General features: G+C 40.6%; 1 protein-coding gene across 6 annotated transcripts in view; it reads left to right on the forward strand.

Moving 5' to 3' along the window:
* Positions 1-24,487, forward strand: part of LOC124145828 (inositol 1,4,5-trisphosphate receptor type 3-like) — a 180,350-nt gene that overhangs the window by 60,579 nt on the left and 95,284 nt on the right. For all 6 annotated transcript variants that reach the window (XM_046515808.2, XM_046515885.2, XM_046515963.2 and 3 more), the window contains exons 3-8: positions 4,884-4,957; positions 10,381-10,505; positions 12,673-12,759; positions 14,075-14,152; positions 17,611-17,691; positions 20,998-21,095. In XM_046515808.2, the coding sequence (XP_046371764.1) occupies positions 4,884-4,957; positions 10,381-10,505; positions 12,673-12,759; positions 14,075-14,152; positions 17,611-17,691; positions 20,998-21,095 (543 nt within the window). The remainder of the gene's footprint in view (positions 1-4,883; positions 4,958-10,380; positions 10,506-12,672; positions 12,760-14,074; positions 14,153-17,610; positions 17,692-20,997; positions 21,096-24,487) is intronic.

The following is a 24,487-nucleotide window of genomic DNA, read 5'->3' on the forward strand; positions in this document are numbered from 1 at the left end:
GCGTCCGCCCGGAGAGCGAAAGGTCCAGGGTTCGATCCCGGGCCGCGTCATACAAAAAGACGTTAAAAGATTGTACTTGTTGTTACCCTGTCTGACGCTCGGCATTAAGGGGCTAAAACAACGACTGGTCGGCTCGGAGTCAGTATACCGTGTCTGAGTGGGGTATTCATGTCAAACTGAGGTATGGTATCTCAGTGAGCTAGCACTATAAATCGGCATCAGTCCGGACTAGTACAAGCAGCCACACACACACATACACGTGCATGCACGTCGCTATATAAGTGCAATAATCTTGGACGCGACGTTAAACCCAATTTCACCTCACCTTTAAACTAAGTGTCTCTGATCATGTCTTCAAACTCTATGGATGTCCCTAGTCCATATAAACAAACCCAACCACCCTATCACGTTCTGTGTCAATGTCAATGTGCAAAATGTGATTCACTTGGGCAATTTACAAAATGCCTAAATATTTTAATCAGTTTACAAATTGACTGAAAATCTGTCCATCTGTCAAATACAGATTGACTTAAATTATTAAGAAGTTCCAAAGGGCTTAAACGAATAACAATATACTAACTATGCTACCATTAGAAGCTAAATGCATATGTATAATATATCAACAAGCTATCAAATATCTGCAAAAGCAGGGGCCATTGTACGATTCGTCATTCCTATCAAATAGTGATAACACCACGTGTTCGCTAAAAGGTGAGCGTAACCTGCCCGACAGGTGGCCTCATTGTTTTAAACACATGCATAGGCAAAGACAACTGTTCACCAGAACAAAACACGGGAACACTGTACAGGTCAAATAGGGAATTGAATCGGACATAATATTTGTCACTGATACGTCAAATTTGGAAATGTCCTCCACATGTCTACCATAAAAAATTGAAGTCATTTGACTGCCTCTGAATCTTCGTAGACAGAGCATCCTCAATTGCACTTAAACGGAAATTTTATTGGAAAGTTGAAGTCATCCCCCTTGTCATACAATCTTGTAGATATTTTTGGCACTCTGAAACGTTATGCATTTATCTAATTATGAACTATAGAAGAGGCAGGTTTAACGTGTCCCTGTTAATTTTAGTTTAGATGGGTAAATCAGTGGAAGGGAATTGGCTATTTAAAGGCATAAACACATATTCTGTTCGAGGAATGTGTTCTGGCATGATTGATATGCGTCATTTTCTCAGCGCGCAGGAACTCTGTCACGCCACCACGTTAATGCCGCCCTGACTGTCTTCCCGATAAGGCAATGTATTTATTATACCCATAAATGGAAGAGAATTAATGTGCCAAGGACCAGAGGGGGAGATAGTTCGGTGCTCAAGACACTAGGATACTGATATTGCAGGAAACAATGTCCTGTCAACCTGAGTGTGTTCCAGTCAGGCATGACCATCAACGGTTGTTAGGCGGTAAAGGATTTTAGGCATATGGCTCTACTCTATCGGCATTTCTTATCATAAACCGTGAATAGAGCGTCTGTCCGTAGAGCGGAAGGTTGGTGGTTCGATCCCCTGGCCTCGTCATACCAAATGACGTTAACATATGGTACAGTAAACTACGTTTATAACGAACACGCTTATCACGAACTGACGGATATAACGAACTGTTTTTTGGTCCCGGTCATTTGCTGTATATATACTGTATATATGTTTATAACGAACTACGGTTATACCGAACAAAAAACTGTGTCCCTTTGAGTTCGTTATAACCGTAGTTTACTGTACGTGTTACCCTGTTACCAGGGTGACGCTAAAACCCATTTAACCTCACCTAAACAGGAATATTATTTATTCAGCGCATGTCCTTCAGATTCTTGTTTTGGCAGTTTATATACATGAGGAAATATATCGGTAACTTAAAGAGTTTCGAGCTATGCGATTTATACGCAACGTTAAGCCCCTTTTTACCTCACTACACATCAGGCCATAAGCGCTGGAAGCAAAGAAGCAATTACTTTTCGAATTCATTTAATAACCAGTGTAAAACATGACACCGCGTGGTCACTATTTCCACAAACTTCAATAGCATCAACCCAAGGTTGTCTCTCGACTCTTTGATGTGCATCAGATATTACTGTTTTTCGCATCAAAACCAATTCTAAATTTCAGTTGTTGAACACACACATCAATTATTCATATTGCCCCACTACAAGTCACGTCTACATTTGTATGTGAGTGAGTGAGTATGGTTTTATGGTTTTCGCCGCTTTTAGCAATATTCTAACAATATCACGGTGAGAGACACCAGAAATGAGCTTCACACATTGTACTCATGTGGGGAATCGAACCCGGGTCTTCGGTGTGACGAGCGAACGCTTAAACCACTAGGCTACCCGACCACCCCGATTCGTATGTGATGTATATCATAGTACAACTGAAATGGCGCGTCAGTGTTTTCATATGAGGGCAGTTCATGTAGTTTTAGAAAGATTGCACAAAGATGGCCGCCACTGCAGCTACTGTCCCCATCCCCATCCGTTTCTTATTTGAATGCCAGAAGAAGCGTAAATTGTTCATTTATGAGATGAATACGTGTATAACCAACCATTACTTCTCCGAAGTCCGTCTTTAACTGATAGCACCCTGGTAAATCGAGACGACTTTCCTAACATCATACAACGACGATGCCCTTTAAAATTGCTAATCCAAGTGACAAATTACAAGTACAATTTGTCTCATGAAAACTCTCTGCATCCGTCTGTGGCGGGAGTTGTCATCACTTTAGAATTATTTCTCATGGTGGTGTTTCATGAATATTCCTTGTGTTAACATCAAACATCTTTGATGAAAAAAGTGTTCATCGACAAATAAAGAATCCAGCTCAAATCTTCTTCGGGCCGGAGACTTAACCCTCTTTAACGGCAATGACCTCCTTTGTCCATAGACAATATAAAGGAAATGCCACCATGGCCTGCACTGAATGGAAAGTGGTTCATTGATTGGCTACAATTCTAGAAGCCTCTCGTGACTTCATAAAGCGAGCTTTGTGAAATTCTTTCATACCCAGGAGTGTAAAACGATAAAATAATGGATTGCATGCTAGGGTTTTCGTCAGGGACGCAGGGACGCGTATGCCCCTCGACATTCAAGATTTTGAAAAGCCTCCTAGCTATTCCTGGTATTGTTTGGCCCCGTTACCGGCGATTAGACTTAATTCACCAAGGGGGGGACGGGAAGGGTTTACCTACATCAGAGTACATAAAAAGGGGAGAATAGTTCTATTTTCAATGTCATTCTGCCAATAATGTCTTTTATCAAACGTTCCCCTGATGAGGCTTTCTATTTATAGACCTTCTGCACTTCCTTGTTCAATGAAGCAGAATCAAAACGAGAGTCGATTTGAAATCTCGTATTTAGGTGATGGGCTCTCTCTCACATGCGGCCCACATCAAAATGTGTAATTTCAGTTCTCAATTAAATACTGTTTCTGATCAAACGCAGACGCAACAGTCGAAGACGTGATTGCACATGGCTATACACTTCCAGCGTCCATTGGCGCCTTGCTCCCTAATCTTGATAGGCATGTATTCAGCAGACAGGCGGCAATCCACGATTGAATATATTAGTGAAATATGTAAATTACGTATTTTTGTATTTCACTATGGTCTTTTGCGATGGTTGATCTGGAGTGTGAGACGTCTTGACATGAGCCAGGTCGGAGGCTAGCGCAGCTCAGTGGTTAGAAGATTCGCTTGTAACGTCCTGGTCCCGGGTTTAATTCCCCACACTGGTGCAATATGTGAAGCTTATCTGTTAAGACCAGTCGTCTAGGGCGCCGCGACTCGCTGTGCAGAGTTGTGTCCCTTGGGCACGCCAGAAACCTATGGTTGCGGGTTCGAATCTCGGTTCGCCCCGATTATGTTTCTAGGTTTGTCAGCACCATACCCGTGCTCGTGGCTTTCACCGAAGTGGTAAACGTCTGAGACTTGCATCACTTGGGACTTTCCTCCCACATTAAGCTGACACGCCGCGATATAACTGGAATACTGTTAAAAGCGGCGTTAAACCCAACTCACTCACTCACTCACTTAAGATATGACTGGAATATTACTAAACGTTGCGTTGGACTAGAAATATTTTTGGCAATTGACAGAATATGCAGTTTGCGTGACAGCGGTATGTATGATGTCATTTTTGATGTCATCTCATCTGAACGAAAGATTTAGTGACAATTAATTGATTTCTGTCTAGGATAGGTCCTCAGCAACCCATCCTTGCACGAGGCGACTTAATAGATCGGGTAGATCTTTAGATCGATTCGATGACTTGTTTGACTGCGCACCCAGACAGCAGGGATCGTTGCTCATAATATCAGTCAATGAAGATCCGGGCTAGAATAGGTCTTCAACAACTTGCCGTAAAATGCGACTGTGGTTGTCGTAAGGGGCGAATAACGGGATCGGGTGGCCAGGCTCGCTGACTTGGTTGTTGCATATCATCGTATCCCAATTGCGTGGACCGATGCTTATGATGTTTATCACTGGATTGTATGGTCCAGACTCGATTATTTACAGACCGCCATCAAACAGCTGCAATATTGCTGAGTGTAGCGTTAAACAATAAACAAACAAACAATTCATTGTTTAGTCCAGACTCGATTATTTAAAGGCAGTTGTTTTGTGGCTGGGATATTTCCGAATGTGGTGTTGAATAACTGACAAGCAAACAAAGACAGAACCTGTTTGGGTTGAAAACTCGCCCCCAACGACCAGATTTTATGCTCCTGATTGCATTGGACGTGAAGTTTCAGAGACATTTAGGTTAGGTCTCGTATGGCTGACCAAGAAAAAATATATAAACTATTTTGACAGTTTAACATCGCGTTTTATACTCAACATGTATTCAAAAGATGTTTGTTTATTCTTGCAGTTCCAGTCACAGCTCGATAAACCTCTACAACAATCAGGACCGGGACAGACCATCGAAAATACCAAACCCAAATGGTAAGCCACTTCATATTACCTGTGCCGTGACATATAGTGACATATTAAACCCTGACATTCAACTTTTTTTCAGAAGACAATGCCGTTAATGTATTCAATTAACAACCCAAACAGTAAATCACATTAGTAGACAATGCTGTGACATATATTGACATACTAATCCAAACGGTCACCACTACAGAAGACACTGCTGTGACATATATTAACATACTTATCCTTAACATGCAAGTGTGTGCGTGCGTGCGTGCATGCGTGCGTGCGTGGGTGTGTCTTGTCTTGTAAAAAACTAAAAAAGCAGTTTTTTTCAAGAATCTCTTAAACGTTTTGACTATTTTTTTAAACAAAATATAATTAACTCCATTTAATTGAAAGACAAGTCAAATGGTTATTTCTCTTTCAATTTTGACCTACTTTGAACTATTTTCATTACCAATTGCAACTTTTTTTAACAGATTAAAAAAAGACTATCATTACAGAACATAAGAGAGAAATTTTATAAATGTCAACTTCTTTATTATGAGGAACACAACGTTTCGGAGCATTCACCTGATGAGGGAGTGAGCACATACTTCGAAACGTTGAGTTCCTCATAATAAGGAAGTTGGCACCCATAAGTTCTCATTCTAAACGCCATTCAAACACTTAATTTCAGAACAATTTTGAAAATGCGAGTGGGTGGAAACGTAAACAATAAAATTAAGAAACGCCTTGTGAAGGTGATTTGGCCTATCGCCAGTCTGTACTCACACTCCATGCAGGCTTGAAGACGATGCTATTGTTACAGTACCACATCAGATGTATCCGCGTGTTTCTTCCGCTCACAAGAAAGCGCCAACTGTCGGCTCTCGAGCGAAATCGGATTTGGAATGTACTATTTTTCTACTGTGTCTAGATTAATCTGTAACTAATTAGAGGAAGAAGCCGAATGTTCAAATAAAAGACCCTAAAAGTGTTTACAAACCTGTTTCCTAGAGAGCTTTAAAGTAGAACATGTATTTCCCGTTGCTGACAGAAAGTATTAAGACATGGTTCTCCCAAAGGCGTGTAATCTTTCAAAGCGCTTTACCCATTAAGCATGTTGAACAAATGTATATCACATTAGGGAAACATCTATACGGGAACTGTAATCACACTATTTGATAATGTGCCCTCTTTGCTCGTCTCTTTAAACTTAAACATCCAAAAAGATCAGATTATGGGTATCGCAGTCAGGGAGGGCACAGCACCTAAATACAACCGCAGCGTTTGACGAGAAGCCCGTCTATAGATAGATTCGCATTGCCCGAAAGCCAGTGAGTGGCGTCACATCTGCCAATCAAAACCCTCAACTAAATCTGTATGAATGGATGTTTATTGTAGGAGACAGCTAAAAAACATGCGGACATGAAGTTAAAGAAATTAAGAAATTTGTCTCACTCGGGAGATCCAGAATCTTGGAAGGAGCTATTTGATGTGATTTCTGATGGCTATTTATGGTTGGGTTGATGACAAGATCTAACGAACGCTCCCGTCAGAGCGCCAGAGAGTCATGCAGAACTAGTGCAGTTATATCCGCCTGAGCGCACAGCCGACCGGTTTATATACATGAGACGAGATAGTTAGATGAGGCTATTTTACTGATGTGTCATACATTGTATGTATCTGAAGCAAAGTTGTAGTCGTTTGTGCAATGAGACATCGCAATGGGATCACGTGATGTGTATTTTAACCCGATATATATTTTCATGTCATATGACTGTTGGGTGATGCACGTGCATTACGTGCAGCTGCAATTTCATGATAATTGTTAGTGTTTAAGAACAGTTCATGACTCGTTTCAGAACATTATCGACACAACGCCGCGCGTTGTCCAATGAGGTGAGGTGGGATGAAAAGGGGCACAATATCCATAATCCGCTTGTCTCGAACTACGCATAGCTCGAAACACTTTGAGTTACCGAGGTTTTACTACATGTATATAAACTGCCAAAGCACAGAAACGGAAAGGCATGCGCTGAATAAGAAATATTCCTGTACCAGCTGAGATCCAGTGGGTTTAGCGTCACCCCGCAAATTGCACTTATAAGCGACGTGCATGCACAAGTGTGGGTGGCTGCTTGTACTATCCCGCACTTAGGCCGGTTGTATAGTGCTAGCTCACTGAGATACCAGGTTAACATGAACCCCACTCAGACACAGTATACGACTCCGAGTCGTCCTGTCAATGTTTTAGCCCTCAACGCCGAGTGCCAGACAGGGTAACAACATGTACCATCATTTAACGTCTTTTGGTATGACGCGGTCAGGGATCGAACCCCAGACCTTTTGCTCTCCGGGCGGACGCTCCACGGAGACGGTCCAACCTACGTGCATACCTGTCGTAAGAGCTGACCAAAGGATCAGATGGCCAGGCTCGGAGACTTGTTGCGTGGATTGATGCTCATGATGTCAATCACTGGTTGTATGGTCCAGGCGATAAGCACAGCCATATAGCTAGAATAGTAAAATAAAATAATAATACGGCCTTAAACCAACAAGGAAACAAATATATTAGCCACATGAAATGAATTCTGAAATTCTCGTTTGTTCTTTCAGATTAACAAAAAATAATTGTACAGTTGGCAATAAAAGATATTGTACGTTTGAGTACTTTTGAACTGATGCAACTACTATTATTTTGAAAACATCTAAACGTACCCGACTGACGTGCCCGTAAACTCGAAACTCGATTATTTTCTTCGAACAGTATTTCGAGACAAGCGGAGTATCGCTATCGTACCATATGGTTCGATAAATGTTCTGCTAATGCAGTAAGCTACATCGATATCGAGTTAATGAGTTTTCACTGTAGTCGATTTTTTTTTGTCTTGATTTCATGAAAAATTTATGAATCAAATAACGGACAAATCAATTTGACAATATAAGGTTGGGGTTGGGGTGGGGGTATTTGGTAGCAACGCCCAAAGTTCTCAACTATTCAGTCAGGTTCGAAGCCCTAGATGACCAGTGACATCAAATTCCAATCAATCAATTTCTCCCACGAAGAAATAAATGTCGTTCAATCAGCTGCAGAGCAGCATCTGAAAACGGACTTTACTTCTCCCGACGGTCGATATATCATTATGTCCTATGGGAAATCTACCTCGAGATTAATCAGTCAATTAAAGTGTATTAAAGTCGATGTAAAGGCAGTACTCTATACTTTAATCTGATTATATACCGGACCTATCCAGCGTAGAACATAACAAGGCAAGTAATATGCTATATGAAACAAAAATAAAATCATAATACCATCATCCCGTTTCTGAAAGGCCCATCTAGACACTTCTCCCGAGTATGCTCGCCATCTAAAGTTACTTATCTTTCTTCCAATCAAATAACCCGACCAACACTCCTCTCATATAATCCTGATAAAGTTCAGCTTGTAGAGATGACAGATTTGTTGATGTGTTGTGACGTACAGTGTCCGGCTAAATGGCGGGAAAACAGCACAGCCATTCTTCAACGTTATATATGTGGCGTTGGTGGTGACGTCGAGATGCAAAGGGAGATAACTCTAAATGCACACCATCACAGAGCTATGTGTGAGCGATAGTGAGTTTTCTTGTCAGTTGTTCTCGGATACAGACGTAGGTGTGATAGTAGGTCAAGGACTCGGTTGCCAAAATGTAATGGCTAACTAGCGGGTAAAAGATACGCCACCAAATAAATTATTGTCTTAGTTTTCAACAAATTTGCCAAACAGCACGAAAACTGTTGGGAACACATAACTTGAATGCAACTTACCTTTTCCCTGTGAACATGTGCACGTGCTTCGCGTGATTTGCGAGAAAAGTGAATTTAATCACTAAAAAAATGAAAAATGTGCACAAAGTTACCTGTATGAAATTCTGGTATAAAACATGACAGGATTGTACTCTCTCGTCACATGAAACCGTTTAAAACAACGAACATGCCTCGAATAACTGCAGAGCAGATGGAGAGAGCCATCGGTGTTTTGCAAATGGGAGCGATGCAGGAGCACGTTGCCAGGATCATGGGCTGCTTCAATGGCACTATCGCCAGACTTGTCACACGTCTCAGGCAAACTGGCAGTACTGCAGACAGGCCGAGGAGTGGAAGACCCAAGGTCACGACCCCGCAGGAAGACCGGCATTTAAGGATGCTTCACCTACGGTCCAGATTCCTAACTGTGACGTCATCATCCGCAAACAACCTTGGACATCCAGTCAGCAGAAGGACCGTTGCTGGACGACTCCGCCGGTATGGCCTCCGTGCCTATTGACCTTTCAAGGGCATGACGTTAACGTTTCTACACCGACGTCACAGACTGAGATTGGCCAGGACTGTACAGCAGTGGCAGCAGGGAAATTGGCGAAGAGTGCTCTTCAGCGACGAGAGTAGGTGGCAGCTCTTCAATTCGATGGGCGGGTTCGAATCTACCGACGACGTGATGAACGGACGTCAAGTTGTTGCGTCCAAGAAGTGGAAAGGTGGTAGTGTCATGGTCTGGGGTGGCATCCGCTGGGACCAGAAGACAGATCTGATCATAATCGACGGAAATCTCACTGCACGTCGTTACATTGATGAGGTTTTGCGGCCTGTAGTACTGCCTTTTCTGCAAAGACACAGAACCTCTGGGACCAACTTGGACGCACGACGCAGGATATCGGAGGCGTCAACAGCCGTCATTGGCGAAGGATGCCTTGGCAATTGCCTTGCAGGAAGAATGGCGTAGGATCCCTAATTAGGATGTCAGGAGACTCGCGTACTTAGTTCGACGTCGTGTTAGGGCCTGCATCGTTGCTGGAGTGGATCACATCCGATACTGAGCCATCTGTGTAACACGGGGCTTTAAAAGAGATCGATGTCGATTCTGCGGGTGTGATCGAATACTGGACAGTGCACCAGGCATGATAAACGTGTCAGCAGAACTTTAAGTACATGCTTTTTTATCTTGTCATTTTTAAATACCGTTTTTGAATAATTGTTTGCTTTTATAATAAAACATCAACTGTTACCAAATTTTGCGACTGTTTTGTTTTAGACCAGAAAATTGTTTGGTGGCGTTTCTTTTGACCGTTAGTTTATTAGTCTAACAGTTGCAGGATGTTTCTCGTTTTCCTAAAACAAACTTCAATGAGTGTTTATATCCTTGTTCATTTGCCAGGTGAACATTATTGAACAATATTACTAACTACTACTAATGATGATGATGATAGTGATGATGATGATGACGAAGAAGAAAAAGATGATGATGATGATGATGATGATATAACGAGGATTATGATAACAGCAATGATATATATCATGAACGCTTGCTGTTGAGACAGCGTTGCGCAGATAGCATATGTAATGCAAAACCTTTGACGATTCACTCAACTCATACCATGAATAAGTACAAACTTACAGACACTCTCTCTCTCTCTCTCTCTCTTCCACAGCGGTGGTATTTCAGATCTGTATCCAGAACAGGTACAAGTTAAACAAGAAGTTAAGGAAATGGCTAGCCCAGTCGTCAGCCAGCCCGGAGAGTACGGAGGAGAAGGGACTCATGGCACAGGCCAAGGTAGGTAACTGCAGGTTAAGCAGGACACTTACAGTAATATAGACAGACACTGACAATAATATAAACAGACACTGACACATAAAGACAGACACTGACAGATATAGACAAACACTGACAGATATAAACAGACACTGACACATATAGACAGACACTGACAGATATAAACAGACACTGACACATATAGACAGACACTGACAGATATAGACAGACACTGACAGATATAGACAGACACCGACAGATATAAACAGACACTGACACATATAGACAGACTATGACACATAATGACAGACACTGACAGATATAGACAGACACTGACACATATAGACAGACACTGACACATATAGACAGACACTGACACATATAGACAGACACTGACAGATATAGACAGACACTGACACATATAGACAGACACTGACACATATAGACAGACACTGACACATATAGACAGACACTGACACATATAGACAGACACTGACAGATATAGACAGACACTGACACATATAGACAGACACTGACAGATATAGACAGACACTGACAGATATAGACAGACACTGACACATATAAACAGACACTGACACATATAGACAGACACTGACACATACATTTTTTGTTTGTTTTGTTTGTTGTTAAACGCCGCACTCAGTAATATTCCAGCTATATGACAGGGGTCTGTAAATAATTGAGTCTCCACCAGACACTCCAGTGACTTACATTTATGAACATCGATCCACGCAATTGGGAAACGATGACATGCATCAACCAAGTCAGCGAGCCTGACCACCAGATCCCGTTAGTCGCCTCTTACGACAAGCATCGGTTGCTGACACATATATACAGACACTGACAGTAAGATAGACAGACACTGACACACATATACAGACACTGACAGTAATATAGACACTAACACAATACTGACTGACGTGGGGAATCCGGGTTAGAATAGGTTCCAAGCAGCCTCCGCTGGTTGTAGAAGGGGACTAAATTGATCGGATTATTTAGATGGTTCCCGACGGCGTGGCTCGTTGCTCATTATATCAATCACTGGCTTATCTGTTTATTTACAGGCCGCTGTCATATAGCTGGAATATTATTGAGTGATTCGTTAAACAACAGACTAAACAACAGTTACTAACATACACAAATACAGACATTGGCCCTGGTGGAAATATGCATTGGCAGGGAGATACAGACAGACGCTGACATGAATGATAATAGTCGGTTATCCAGGGTTAGAGGTCAGTCGTTCCTCCCACATCATGCTGACACGCCGTGATGTAACTGAAATACTGTTTTAAGCGGTGTTAAACACACCCCACTCACTCACACCACTTAAACAAATTAAATAAGCCTGGTGATACGACCCTAGGGTAGGCACTGAGCTATTGTGCCATCTCTCTAGGCATTACATCAACATGTCTGGTGATTGACAACAAGGGCGTTCTGATTATTTCCGATCATTTCACAAAGGTGAATACTTCTACAATAAGGAAAAAAATGTGTCTAGTGGAATAGGATGAATAATTCAATTTAGGTCAGTAAGAGCGTATAATGGTGTACACATTATTAGATTAAAAACTTGAAAGAGTATCCACTGTTAAAGGATCGTTAAAAGCATTTATTACTGTTTTTTGCGATGTTTGCATGAAGATATGTATTTTGTAAAGAGAACAGAAATATGTAAATGTCAGGCCCTGTTGCACTCGGCGGACTTGTCACTACTCTTAATCATCCTTACTATGGTCGTCCAAGGCGCCGGAAATCGCTGCGTGGAGTTACCTGCCTTAGCCGTGCCAGGATTCTATGATCGTGTATTCGAATCCCAGATTGACCCAGATTATGATCCTTGGTTTGTCAGCATGCTACTCGTGGGTTTCACAAAGGCATGCAACCCATCGGACTTTATTCCCACATTAAACTATCCTTGATATAACTGAAATATCACTCAAAACGGCGTTGAACTCATCTCACTCACTCATTCACGTGTTAAGTATCTGATACGTAGAGTCTGTAGTATAAGGTTCTATTTAATCGGGGTGGTGTTTCACCAGATTGCTTATTCAATTATTGTTCCTTTCTGATACATTGACGTTATTAATTTATTTATTTTTAAACTGCAAATGAATGTTGCGTCTAGGATTACTAACTTACCCATATAATGTCATTGAAGCATGCAGCGGATGCAGAAAACGCGGACAATGCAGCAGAACAGAAGAGACAGCTGGGGAAGAAAGTACGATACGGCGAAATAGTCCAGGTAATGGTGATGTAAAATAAAATACCAGTTAATCACTATCACTGATAACTACCTTACTCGGCCTATATTGAAGTGACTAGTGGGACACGATTAACCGTTAAGTGACACCAACTAGGTGAGCAATGTGTTCCTCCTCGTGGACAGGTTTTGTCCGCAGGTTTTGTCTGCAGGTTTTGTCTGCAGGTTGTGTCCGCAGTATTTAGTCCGCTATAACCTTCCAGTATTGGGAAGCACGAATCTGTATTAAGAGAGTGTTATAGATGAGGTTCGGTGTACCTTAACTGTCATTACAAACGTTATTCTTACCAATTAATCACCTCATTCAGTCAGGTTAATGCCCTGTAACGATGAAGCCGAGACGCATCTCTGGTAAAGACTCAATAAGACGCTTAATAAAGAGATAAAAATTGCTTTTAGTGCTCCAGTTGAACAAAGCGTTACTGCTTTCTTTCATTAAAAGAATGGGATTTTCAGAGCAGAGACTGCAAATACATCGTCACTCTCAATCTGAATTATTCGGCTATGCTGGCTTGTTTACATGTATTTGATACAAAAGGCATCGATTGTCATCTGATATATTGCTTTCACCATCTTTCCTCCTAACGGTAACCAGAGATTATCCTAAAGAAATTACTGCGGGGGGTCTCAGTTGTCGCATAAAGCAGCATGGTGTTTGTCGGAGGTGAATACATTTTAATGGGCACTGTCAATATGGGCTGTTTAGAGACATGTGTGATAAAAGCATGATATAAAAGAGGTACAACGTAATTATTTTTGTTTTGTTTTATATTATAAAGGATACCTTTTGACGTCGTATGTAACGGGTGTTTTAGATTTGTTTCCCAGACACTTTATATTCGTTTTAGACAGAATATTCTTTATCATTAGATGAATGATTCGAATCAGTTGACTTTCTTAAAATCAGGATCCTGTCTTTAAGCTATTTCCTCCATTGCATTAACAGAATATTTATATCAGGTTATGAAAACTATGTAACGCCACGAGCATTATCTTGGTGAATGGAATCTGGCGCAGTATAAATGGACTTATTATTATTATTATTATTATTATTATTATTATTATTATTATTATTATTATTAAAGACACAGGGGCACTTGTATACCAGTCCAAAGACGTTAAAGGCACCGGATTCTTTTATATTACTATAGTTAATATGTCATGCCATGACAGATTAACTATGGTAATATGAAAGAATCGGGTGGTTTTTAAATCGTTTTTAGTAGTATATATCATAACACTTAGATGTTTTTCAATATACTCACAATGGTTTTGTTTACTGTTGTCTTGGTTGCAGCTGAAGCACACGTTCACCAACAAGTACATTCACATGTGTACATCACAGACAAGTCAGCGAGACAAGAACAACATGATGGTAGGTTACGTCATCTATAGTCATACGTATAGCGTAACGGAACGTGTAGCGTATAGCGTGACGGTACGTGTATTGTAACGGTTCATATATACTTAACGGTACATGTAGTGTAACGGTACTTTGATGTAACGGTACGTATAACGTAACGGTACATGTGTAGTGTAACGAAACGTATAGCGTAACGGTACGTGTAGCGTAACGGTGCGTATAGCGTAACAGTACGTGTAGTGTAACGGTACGTATAGCACAACGGTACCTGTAGCATAACGGTACGTATAGCGTAACGTACGTGTAGTGTAACGGTAGGTACAGCGTAACGGTACATGTGTAGTGTAACGGTACGTGTAGTGTAACGGTACGTGTAGTGTAGCGATACGTATAGCGTAACGGTACGTGTAGCGTAACGATACGTATAGCGTAACGGTACGTGTAGCATTACGGTACGTATAGCGTAACGGTACGTGTAGCATAACGGTACGTATAGCGTAAAGGTACGTGTAGTGTAACGGTACGTATAGCGTAACGGTACGTATAGCGTAACGGTACGTGTAGTGTAACGGTACATGTGTAATGTAACAGCACATGTGTTGTGTTATGGATGTGTATGGCTCAACGGTTTTACCTCTTTGGCAAGGAGGAACGTTATACAGATGGGGAGGATGAGGCGGGGCAGGATACGCTCACCTTTTGGCGAACACCTGGTATCATCACTATGTTATTGTGAGTCATACACACAAGCATATGATATAGTCGTAATCCTTCACTGGACGCTAGATTTATCATATATTTCTGATTTCGGACGGGTTTTGTCAATTGCACACACACACACACACACACACACACACACACACACACACACACACACACACACACACACACACACACACACACACATTATATAATATATTATATTAATGTCAATCCCACCAGAAAAGGTGTCATCGTACCCTGTGTGCGGCGTTAAACAATTAAAGAAACAAATAATTATGTCGTAAAGATAATGATAGAAAATAGAAACATTTTCTCTAAAACACAAACAAAATTCGATTAAGCGGGCAAAGTATGTTTTGAAATACTTGGCCCGCCAATCAAACCGTGCTTTATCTCCTTCGTCGCGGAGTCTGTTGCCTCTAGCCCGTTCTCTGAATCCCCATCTTATCATCAGTGTTTCACAACGCAGTCGCCCAGTGAGACGTGTTCCATGTATATCAAACAGCCCATGACAGGTATAATCAAGTGATGAGACATTCCTCAAATGCATCAGCATCCCATCATCACGATCTCCAACACAGTTCTTTGAAGAAGATAATAGAGATGAAAAACATCACGAACTTATCCAGTGATACTTACATGAAACATTTTGAATATTTGTCTTAATTTCAATGTCAAAGTTTTCTGAAAAATATGAAAACGCCCAGAACGTACTTTAGTACAAGGTAATATATAATTAACAAAGGCATGTTTGATGGATGCTTCTACGGAGCCTTAAAGAATTATGTGCATAAGTTCTTAATTCGTTTTCCCAATGGCAACGGAAATATTACTTTGAAAACTAATTGTGTCTACCAACCCCCTCCGTTGTTCAAACCTGGGATGTTTTTTCAGTGTTATCAAAAGTCATGTGTCTTGGTCTTCCAACGCGAGTGCAATAATGAATGTACGCTGGAGTGGCTATATATAAACGACATCAAAGTCGCCGGCCCACGAAGTGTATTGATTGATAGTAAAACATTTTCTGGGTGGCAAATCGTGTGGAGTGTCTGTCTTACATGTGTACCCTCTTCCAACTGACAGACTGAGAAAACAAACACACCCCCGATACATTCGCAGCTACCACAAACGTAATCCAAGGAACCTCCCTACATGTGTGTTTAAACAACTGCTGATCGTGCTGCTACGAAGTCGAGTACCTGGGAAGTGATTAACGTAATCCAATGAGCGGGGTGATCAGCAATAGGAGCGTTATGTTAGGAGTAAGCCTGGTGACTTCTCACTACCGCAATGGTAATGAGATATTGGGTCTGAATCTCAGCTTTAATAACACGTCTTAATCAGCTTGATATTCCCCCGTAGCATCCCATAACGCTAAACCGCATCCCTGTTGGGAACGTTCGAAATTGGGATCGATGCTAATCCGATTTTCGATTCATTTTCTGAATTAAAATTACGCAGGCCCATTCCGACATTGTGATAGCCGTCATCTGGGGTGCATCAAAAAGTCTAGGTTGCTGCGATTTAGGATTTTTGTTACATGAAAAACATTCATGGAATGATATCATGAATCAATGAAACTACACTGGCACAAAACTGTGCCAAACATATTACTGGGTAACTTTACAAGTGAAAGTAAGCCTATACCAAAACGACATTTCTTGTACACTCACTTGAGATGAATAGCTACTTGGGGGATAAAGTGAACCAATGAAGAGTAGAAATATTTGAATGGAGGTTGGTTGGTTGGTTTGTTGTTTAACGCCGCACTCAGCAATATTCCAGCTATATGACGGCGGTCTGTAAATAATCGGGTATGGACCAGAAAATCCAGTGATTGACATCATGAGCATCGATCCACGCAATTGGGATCGATGACATGCATCAACCAAGTCAGCGAGCCTGACCACCCGATCCCGTTAGTCGCCTTTTACGACAAGCATAGTCACTTTTTACGGCAAGCATGGGTTGCTGAAGACCTGTTCTACCCCGGAATCTTCACGGGTCTTGAATGGAGGCAATAATTGCAAACTATCTATAATGATGATATGGATTAATGACATAAGATATTAATGTAAATTGATATTCCATATGTCATCACTAAAATTTGTTAAATTGCCACGTGTATCCAAGGCCTTAATTAACTAGTTGCCTAGCTTTAGCACCATGTGAGGCCAATATAGCAGTATGGTGGTATAATTATTGCGATACCTGCTATACGTTGTTCTCTCTAATGAATATTGTTATCGATGCGAAAAAACAGTCCGATACACTTGGTATCACTACCTGATAAGTATATAAATTAGGTTGGTATCCAGGAACTACTATTAATAATCCCCTTCATCGATACGACGCCTACTTGCTTTAACAAAAATGGTTGTCTGGCTATCCTCGATACTTTAGCTTTTCCAGCGCTTTTGTGAACAAGCATGGCTGAATCATTTGGCATAATAACGATATAATAAATGAGTCTGTTCACTCAGACATAGTATTCCTGCGCGGTTCCTTGAATTAATTTTGTGAATGAAAGTATGGTATATTATTCTAAGAATGACATATGAAAATATAGTGTCTCCCTCGTATGTTGCCATATCGTAAAAACTAAGCATTCTTATGTAAGTAAATATTCAAGCGTCAACGCCGGAGAAGTACCAGTCTCCGAAACAGATTCCATTGAGCGAAGAAAAAGGCAAAATGGCGATGAAAAGTACATGACAACTTGAGCTAATATGTCTGTCTTTTTTCAGATCATGTTACAAGACTTCAACGCCAAAAATGCCCAATTTCGCATCCTACCTCAATACAAGGTCAAGTCAGAAGGGGAAGTGGTAAGCAGCTCAAACCAACATTAATACAACTCACCCCCACAGTAATACAAAGGGAATACAGACAGTATATACAACTCATCCCCATAGTTATACAACTCACCTCACAATAATACAACTCACCCCACAATAATATAACTCATCCCCACAGTAATACAACTCACCCCCACAGTAATACAACTCATCCCCACAGTAATACAACTCACCCCCACAGTAATACAACTCACCCCCACAATAATACAACTCATCCCATAGTAATACAACTCACCCCTACAGTAATACAACTCACCCCCACAATAGTACAACTCATCCCATAGTTATACAAATCACCCCCACAATAATACAACTCATCCCAACAATAATACAACTCACCCCTACAGTAATACAACTCACCCCCACAATAGTACAACTCATCCCATAGTTATACAAATCACCCCCACAATAATACAACTCATCCCCAACAATAAAACAACTCACACCCACAGTAATACAACTCACACCCACAGTAATACAACACACACACACACACACACACACAATAATACAACTCACACCCACACTAATACAACTCACCCCCACAGTAATACAACTCACCCCATCAGTAATGCAACGCACCCCCACAATAATACAACTCATCCCCACAATAATACAACTCACCCCCACAGTAATACAACTCACACCCAAAGTAATACAACACACACACACACAATAATGCAACTCACCCCCACACTAATACAACTCACCCCATCAGTAATGCAACTCACCCCACAATAATACAACTCATCCCATAGTAATACAACTCACCCCTACAGTAATACAACTCACCCCCACAATAGTACAACTCATCCCATAGTTATACAAATCACCCCCACAATAATACAACTCATCCCCACAATAATAAAACTCACCCCCACAGTAATACAACTCACACCCACAGTAATACAACTCACCCCCGCAGTAATACAACTCACCCCCGCAGTAATACAACTCACCCCCACAGTAATACAAAAGGAATACAGATAGTATGTACATATAGAGACAGAAGGATAAACGGGAAACAGATAGTATTTCCACATAAAAGCCAAAGGATAAAGGGAAATAAAGAGAGTATATACATATAGAGACAGGGGGAGAAAGGGGAATACAGATAGCATATACATATAAAAACAGAAGGAAAAAGAGGAATACAAAGATTTATAGATGTAGAAACAGAAGGGAATAAAGAGAGTATATACTTGTAGAAACAGGAGGATAAAGGGGAATATAGAAAGTATAATACATATCGAAACAGGAGGATAAAGGGGAATATAGAAAGTATATACCTATAGAAACAGAAGTATAAAGGGAAAACAGAGAGTATATACTTATAGAAACTGAAGGATAAAGAAGAAATAGGAACTATATACATTTTAGAAAATGAGGATAAAGAAGAAATAGGAACTATATACATTATAGAAACTGAAGGATAAAGAAGAAATAGGAACTATATACTTATAGAATCTGAAGGATTAAGAAGAAATAGGAACTATATACTTATAGAAACTGAAGGATAAAGGAGAAATAGGAACTATATACTTATAGAAACTGAAGGATAAAGAAGAAATAGGAACTATATACATTATAGAAACTGAAGGATAAAGAAGAAATAGGAACTATATACTTATAGAAACTGAAGGATAAAGAAGAAATAAGAACTATATACTTATAGAAACTGAAGGATAAAGAAGAAATAGGAACTATATACTTATAGAAACTGAAGGATAAAGAAGAAATAGGAACTATATACATTTTAGAAACTGAAGGATAAAGAAGAAATAGGAACTATATACTTATAGAAACTGAAGGATAAAGAAGAAATAGGAACTATATACATTATAGAAACTGAAGGATAAAGAAGAAATAGGAACTATATACTTATAGAAACTGAAGGATTAAGAAGAAATAGGAACTATATACTTATAGAAACTGAAGGATAAAGAAGAAATAGGAACTATATACATTATAGAAACTGAAGGATAAAGAAGAAATAGGAACTATATACTTATAGAAACTGAAGGATTAAGAAGAAATAGGAACTATATACTTATAGAAACTGAAGGATAAAGAAGAAATAGGAACTATATACATTTTAGAAACTGAAGGATAAAGAAGAAATAGGAACTATATACTTATAGAAACTGAAGGATAAAGAAGAAATAGGAACTATATACATTATAGAAACTGAAGGATAAAGAAGAAATAGGAACTATATACTTATAGAAACTGAAGGATTAAGAAGAAATAGGAACTATATACTTATAGAAACTGAAGGATAAAGAAGAAATAGGAACTATATACATTATAGAAACTGAAGGATAAAGAAGAAATAGGAACTATATACTTATAGAAACTGAAAGATTAAGAAGAAATAGGAACTATATACTTATAGAAACTGAAGGATAAAGAAGAAATAGGAACTATATACTTATAGAAACTGAAGGATAAAGAAGAAATAGGAACTATATACTTATAGAAACTGAAGGATTAAGAAGAAATAGGAACTATATACTTATAGAAACTGAAGGATAAAGAAGAAATAGGAACTATATACATTAAAGAAACTGAAGGATAAAGACGAAATAGGAACTTTATACATTAAAGAAACTGAAGGATAAAGAAGAAATAGGAACTATATACTTATAGAAACGGAAGGATAAAGAAGAAATAGGAACTATATACATTATAGAAACTGAAGGATAAAGAAGAAATAGGAACTATATACATTATAGAAACTGAAGGATAAAGAAGAAATAGGAACTATATACTTATAGAAACTGAAGGATTAAGAAGAAATAGGAACTATATACTTATAGAAACTGAAGGATAAAGAAGAAATAGGAACTATATACATTAAAGAAACTGAAGGATAAAGAAGAAATAGGAACTATATACATTATAGAAACGGAAGGATAAAGAAGAAATAGGAACTATATACATTATAGAACCTGAAGGATAAAGAAGAAATAGGAACTATATACATTATAGAAACTGAAGGATAAAGAAGAAATAGGAACTATATACATTATAGAAACGGAAGGAAAACGGTGAAACAGAGAGTATGTTCGTAGAAATACTACGTACGGCAATACATTATGGGCAGAAAACACGATAGAAATCGTATGCTGCGTATTTCGTTCAAATTTCATTTATCGCTGTTAATTCTACCTAGCTCTACGTTGAAAACACAGTATGATTATCACCTAAACCTAATTTGTAAGTCTCAATGTACAACGACGCACATCAATACTGTTTGTCATTGTTATTTTCCAGGTACAAATCTACGACCAGATCTGTTTCGAGAGTATCAAGTCCCCAGGCCACTACTTCCACGCCAGCACGCCCTTCCAGATAGACACCGCAAACTACGGGTAGGTCTAAACATGACTCCTTGCTACCAAACGGATGCCTGTGCAAGTCTAAACATGGATCATTACCGTATAACTGCTGCCCTTATTGGTCTAAACATGTTTCCTTTATGTATAAATCCTGCCCAAGCAGGTCTAAACATGAATCATTTCTGTATTACTGCTGCCCTTATTGGTCTTAACATGTTTCCTTTTTGTATAAATCCTGCCCAAGCAGGTCTAAACATGAATCATTTCTGTATAACTTCAGCCCATGATGGCGTCCGTTGTACAAAGCGATCTAAGCACTCAGGTGATCCTACCTCCCATACCTTAAATAGAAATACGACAGTCGTAGCACAAAGGTTGTTGTGTAAAACGGCACCCAGATCTAGACAACTCTGTATAATTCCTGCACCTTTGGGACGAAACATGACTCCTGATTGTATACCCCTATCTGTGCAGGATGAACCATGACTCCTTATTGTATACCACCTGTCCGTGAAGGACGAAACATGACTCTTTATTGTATACCCCCTGTCCGTGCAGGACGAAACATGACTCCTTATTGTATACCCTCTGTCTGTGCAGGATGAACCATGACTCCTTATTGTATACCCTTTGTCTGTGCAGGATGAACCATGACTCCTTATTGTATACCCCCTGTCCGTGAAGGACGAAACATGACTCCTTACTGTATACCCTCTGTCCGTGCAGGACGAAACATGACTCCTTATTTTATACCCCTGTCCGTGCAGGATGAACCATGACTCCTAATTGTATACCCCCTGTCCGCGAAGGACGAAGCATGACTCCTTATTGTATACCCCCTTTCGGTGAAGGACGAAACGTGACTCCTTATTGTATACCCCCTGGCCGTGAAGGACAAAACATGACTCCTCATTGTATACCCCCTGTCCGTGCAGGACAAAACATGACTCCTTATTGTATACCCCCTGCCCGTGTAGGACGGAACATGACTCCTTTTTGTTTACTCCCTGTCCGTGAAGGACGAAACATGACTCCTTATTATGCACCCCCTGTCCGTGCAGGACGAAACATGACTCCTTATTGTATACCCCCTCTCTGTGCAGGATGAAACATGACTCCTTATTATACACCCCCTGTCCGTGCAGGACGAAACATGACTCCTTATTGTATAACCTCTGCCCGTGAAGGACGAAACATGACTCCTTATTGTATACCCCCTGTCCGTGCAGGACGAAACATGACTCCTTATAGTATACCCCCTGTCCGTGCAGGACGAAACATGACTCCTTATTGTATACCCCCTGTCCGTGCAGGACGAAACATGACTCCTTATTGTATACCCTCTGTCCGTGCAGGACGAAACATGACTCCTTATTGTATACCCCCTGGCCGTGCAGGATGAAACATGACTCCTTATTGTATACCACCTGTCCGTGCAGGACGAACCATGACTCCTTACTGTATATCCCCTGTCCGTGCAGGACGACACATGACTCCTTATTGTATCCCCGCTGGCCGTGCAGGATGAAACATGACTCCTTATTGTATACCCTCTGTCCGTGAAGGACGAAACATGACTCCTTATTGTATACCCCCTGTCCGTGCAGGACGAAACATGACTCCTTATTGTATACCCCCTGTCCGTGAAGGACGAAACATGACTCCTTATTGTATACCCCCTGTCCGTGAAGGACGAAACATGACTCCTTATTGTATACCCCCTGTCCGTGAAGGACGAAACGTGACTCCTTATTGTATACCTCTGTCTGTGGAGGACGAAACATGACTCCTTATTGTATACCCCCTGTCCGTGCAGGACAAAACATGACTCCTTATTGTATACCCCCTGTCCGTGCAGGACGAAACATGACTCCTTATGGAATACCCCCTGTCCGTGAAGGACGAAACATGACTCCTTATTGTATACCCCCTGTCCGTGCAGGATTAACCATGACTCCTTATTGTATACCCCTTGTCCGTGCAGGATTAACCATGACTTCTTATCATATGCACACACACATCCCACCACAACCACCACGCCCTACATCACACACTGGAACCCAATGCAGTAGTTATATAGGGTTACATTCACGACTCGGGTCAACAGTTTGTTTTGTTTGTTGTTTAACGCCGCACTCAGCAATATTCAAGCTATATGACGGCAGTCTGTAAGTAATCGAGTCTGGACCAGACTGATTGACTTCATGAGCATCGATCCACGCTATTTGGATACGATGACATGCAGCCAAGCCACCCTGACCACCCGATCCCGTTATTCGCCTCTTACGATAAGCATAGTCACCTTTTGCGGCAAGCTTGAGTTTCTGAAGACCTATTCTGAGGCGGATCTTCGAGGATATGGGGTTAACAGTTTGCCCACAGACCCATCGAGATCGTTTCATGCCTCAAAACAAATTAAACAGATGGTGTTGGTATTGGTACATTGTCCACTCTATTACCAAGTCAAGCCCGCCATGTCCCTCTGTCAGACAAACGGAAACTGCTATGTCTCTACAGCACTAGGCAGGACAGAATGATGAATGCGAGCCATTATGTCAGAAGTGAACTCCAAAATTGATATCGACAATAATGTTAGTTCTATATTTAGAATGATTTCTTCAATCAATGTCAGAGGCAATTATTCGCGTGGCTCTACTTTCTCAAAGAGTAACATCCTAAAGTCAAGAATGGAGGCGTTTCTTTGTGGGAGCTATGGCAGATACAAGATAACCATCAAAAGTAAACTACGTAACGAGACCGTTTTGTTTATCGGTCAATCATTCCATATAAAGCGATGGCGTTAGACAACATTTGAACAAGCCCCTTGAATCTATATCAACCGCAAGTCAGTTCCCTGCACTCTTTCGTGTACCAGGATATGGCCTGCTCATCCAGTCACGACATCTCCTGAAGATGCCTGAAGATCTGACTCCCAATTGTTTGGAACCAACACTAAGATGGCTTCGGGCTTGTGAAATTAAAGATTTGATCAAAGCTTGCCCGGAAATAACACGGAAGTAAAGGATCGTTAGAGCAAATGTTGATTAAGTCTTAGACATAAACTGCACCATTAGATTTTATGGCGGAAAACGACACTTTGTTGTTTGTCAGATGAGCTTCTGAGGGCGGATCTGTCAACACGAATTTTCTGTTTGCTTGGTTGCCACGTTTATTAAAGGAGCAGGACTCAACCTCTTAGAAGAGATTACAGATAATTCAGCTAGCAATACCAACTGTTTATTGGACACGCAGTGCAGTAGTCATAAAATAGGGGAGGCACGGGTGGCCCTGTCATCTGCTCAAGGCGCCGCAATTAGCTGTGCAGAGTAGCGTCCCTTGGGCACGCAAAAACATATGATTGCGGGTTCGAATCCCGTATCACCCTTATTATGTTTCTAGGTTTGTTTGCTCCATACCCATGGTTG

This window comes from Haliotis rufescens, unplaced genomic scaffold (assembly GCF_023055435.1).
Source record: "Haliotis rufescens isolate VD_foot unplaced genomic scaffold, xgHalRufe1.0.p SCAF_17, whole genome shotgun sequence".
Taxonomy (NCBI): domain Eukaryota; kingdom Metazoa; phylum Mollusca; class Gastropoda; order Lepetellida; family Haliotidae; genus Haliotis; species Haliotis rufescens.